At 39.2% G+C, this 3,077-nt stretch overlaps 1 protein-coding gene across 7 annotated transcripts in view; it reads right to left on the bottom strand.

Moving 5' to 3' along the window:
• LOC109957758 (5'-AMP-activated protein kinase subunit gamma-2-like) overlaps nt 1-3,077 on the bottom strand; it is a 38,881-nt gene that overhangs the window by 16,226 nt on the left and 19,578 nt on the right. For 2 of the 7 annotated variants that reach the window (XM_020595895.1, XM_020595894.1), the window contains exon 13: nt 30-480. The exons of 1 other annotated variant lie outside the window; for it this stretch is intronic. In XM_020595895.1, coding sequence (XP_020451551.1) covers nt 350-480 — 131 coding nt within the window. In that variant the 3' untranslated portion in view covers nt 30-349. Of the gene's footprint in view, nt 1-29; nt 481-2,181; nt 2,734-3,077 lie in introns of those variants that run through there. 4 more of the 7 variants (XM_020595889.1, XM_020595893.1, XR_002274586.1 and 1 more) reach the window with 2 other exon arrangements.

The raw sequence follows: 3,077 nt of genomic DNA, 5'->3' as shown, positions 1-3,077 counted from the left end.
CTTGAAAAAGCACTGCTCAGAAATGGTTTCTCTCTGACTGGAATGTAAATCTTCGATGAGGAAAAGGTTGTTACTTATTACACCAGGATGGGATCAACTGCAGAGACTGATTTAGGGTGAAGCCTCACACCGCCTGAGTTTTGTACTACACTGTCACCTTGTGGTCGTTGCACACATTCCCCCCAAATACTCCCACCACATCTAAGACGCCAGTCTGAAAATGTCTTCATCTAAAGGAGATAACAGCTGATTTTACTAAGCAAATAGAGAGAATGAACTACCATGTGCTGTAGTGCTTGGCTGAAATAAAAAACTGCCTTTTCCAAGCACAGTCTGGCACATAGTACGCCTATCCCTGCTCGAAAATATCCTCATGGCAGCATGCCATGTAGAGAAAAGGCTCCAGGGCTGAAAGCAGAACAGCCTGCAGCTTTGGTGATGACTGCTCAGCTGTCTCTGGTTGGAGAAGCATTCGCTCCACTAGAAATGTAAAAAAAAAAAAAGGAAGTGTAAAACAAGCATCTAGATCTCACATAATATGGTAATCATCTTGAGAACAGGCATGAAAATGTGGGGTGACACCCAGTTCCAAATCATGGCTGTGATCAGCATCAAACCTACAGACAATTTGTAAAAGTAATGTTCAACTCCAACGTCTAATACAAACTAATTGTCCTGACATTTGACTGGTCATACACTAGGTAATTAAAGTTATCCCAACATGTTCATCTAAGTATCTACAAACATGGAGGTGATCAATGATTGTATTCATGATATAAAATACAAAAAGGCAAAACAACTAATAATCAGAAAGGTGGAACCAATGAATGCTTGGACAAAATGATTTGCAAGGAGTCAAAAGGCGGGGTTCTGCAGTTACCAGAGGATGTGTGAGAAGGCTGTGGTTCAGCTAATTTGAAAAATATCTACATAAATAATCTGCATACTTGTGTTTAGGAGGAAAACAGCCAAAATAGGGTTACAGGTTCATGTGAATATCATCTTTAATATATTTATTGCCACAATAACCAGTAATCACGACAGGCAGGCTGCAGAAGAGACGCCTCAGTTTCCCAGTAACCCGAGTCCACTGCTTCAACATGTATTGCTACTGAGTACATGAAGGGATCATAACGTCCTGTATAAATCGCATACCATGGATCCAGCACAACCACTATACACACACACACACACACACACACAATTCCATGAAAGACATCCAATCTACTGAAGGGATGTGATGAAATAGTACAGGAGTTCACCTGACAGGAAAGTCTGAGTTGAGGCTGTAAAAACAAGGCTTTAAAGTATATTCAGTGTCCATTTATTTTTCTGCAGTCAGAAAAATAGAAAAAAGTAAAATGAACATTCATACTTCTGAAGTGTTGTTTCTCATGCTTGCACATTTACAGTACATGTTGATCTGATATAAAGTTTCTTTGAACTGGACATATTGCCACAATATATTTACAAAAATAACATTAAAACTGCAGTCACTTGAAACACGTTGACACGTTCATAAAAATAAAGCTTTCTGCGACTCGTTTCCCAAAGACGATCCTATTTACAGTCAGGGATGGAGATGAGTCCTGTGGAGCTACAGCTGAGATAACCGGGTCGTTTTGCAATGTTTGTGAGCGTCTGATTAACTGAAAAATCTAAACCACTTAAACTAAATGTTAAAAAACAAAACAAAAACTTTTAAACATCTAAAAGGACTTTTTACTGAGTTGTGATACCATTACAAAAATGCATCCTTGATTCACAGTCACTCTAAACCACTACTGATGTAAAATGCGTAAGAGCTTCTCATAGCTCTTGGCTGCTAATGTACAGCTTTATTTGCCTCCGACTACTGCACATTTGTGCCAAATGATTTGGATTTTATTTTCAAAACCTGATCATTTATTAGAAATTCTTAACACTTCTGACATGTTTGCAAATTTTAGAATTTACACACTAAACACAGCCAAATAAAGGGAAACCTTTTCTGAAACAGAAGTAGATGGTAGGATTTGCAACTACAATGTTGCACATTCATACCTTACTTTCTTTAAAATTCCAACAACTGCACTATTCTGAGAACAGTCCAAGGACAAGTACAGTTTTAAACCGGTATGGGCGAACAAAAGGCACAAATAAAGACTGGGCTCCATATTGGCACTGGTGAATTTGTGTTGGTTTTTTTTTTTTTGGAACAGCACCAGTCATAAAATGGCCACACTGTAGGTGAAGTGCAGTTTTGCTACCAAACTTGAAGTTGCATCTGTGAACGTTTACCTTTTCTACAGCAAATACTGAGGAAAAGACGAGCTTTCCTGGAGCTGATAACGTCCAGTATCGACTACAAAATGGGACAAAAATCAACTGATAACAGCAGCAGGATCATAACTACACAACCCAAAACACTGAAGCCCACATTCGTTAGAATCTATTTACAGTATACTTTGTGTGTGTGCGCATCTGATCAGTGTTCAAACAAACAAAAAACAAATTCAGAAACTCAATCTCAGTGCAGCAACTCCACTTCACTCAGCTGTCTAGCGCTTTGGTTTCCAAGCCTCTAGAGTGCATTGGTTGCAGGCATCTCTGGGACCTTCAGACTGGCTCTGCTCAGTCTCGTGCTCCCTACCTCAACCTTCAAACTAATTTACGTGATTTACTATTTACGTCTCCACTTCGGCTGACGCTTCCTACCCTGTCACTCAGTCAGGGTCACCTCCTTACAGGCTTCTGTAGAGCAGAAGAAAAGGCACAAGCCAGGACTCAGAGACAAGATGCACAAATACACGTGCTGTAGCAGAGACAGGATTATTGTTATTTAACCAAAACAAAGTTTGAATGTTCTCATCTATTTTCATCATTAATAATTGTGCATAATGTCTTACTGCAGGATCTCACTATAGGTCAAAATGTGATAAATCTCTTCACAAATCAACGTTTCTAGCAAGTTTAACTATTTTGCACAAGTCTGTGAAGATGCAACCGGCAGAAACAAAGGCAGTAACAGTAAGCGGAATTTTGCTAGTTATTTATCTGTACAACATGTAGATGTCTGTGGAAACCAAGCAATAAAC

This window comes from Monopterus albus, unplaced genomic scaffold, assembly GCF_001952655.1.
Source record: "Monopterus albus unplaced genomic scaffold, M_albus_1.0 scaffold28.1, whole genome shotgun sequence".
NCBI classification, from domain to species: Eukaryota; Metazoa; Chordata; class Actinopteri; order Synbranchiformes; family Synbranchidae; genus Monopterus; species Monopterus albus.
This window is presented reverse-complemented; position numbering and strand designations above follow the sequence as displayed.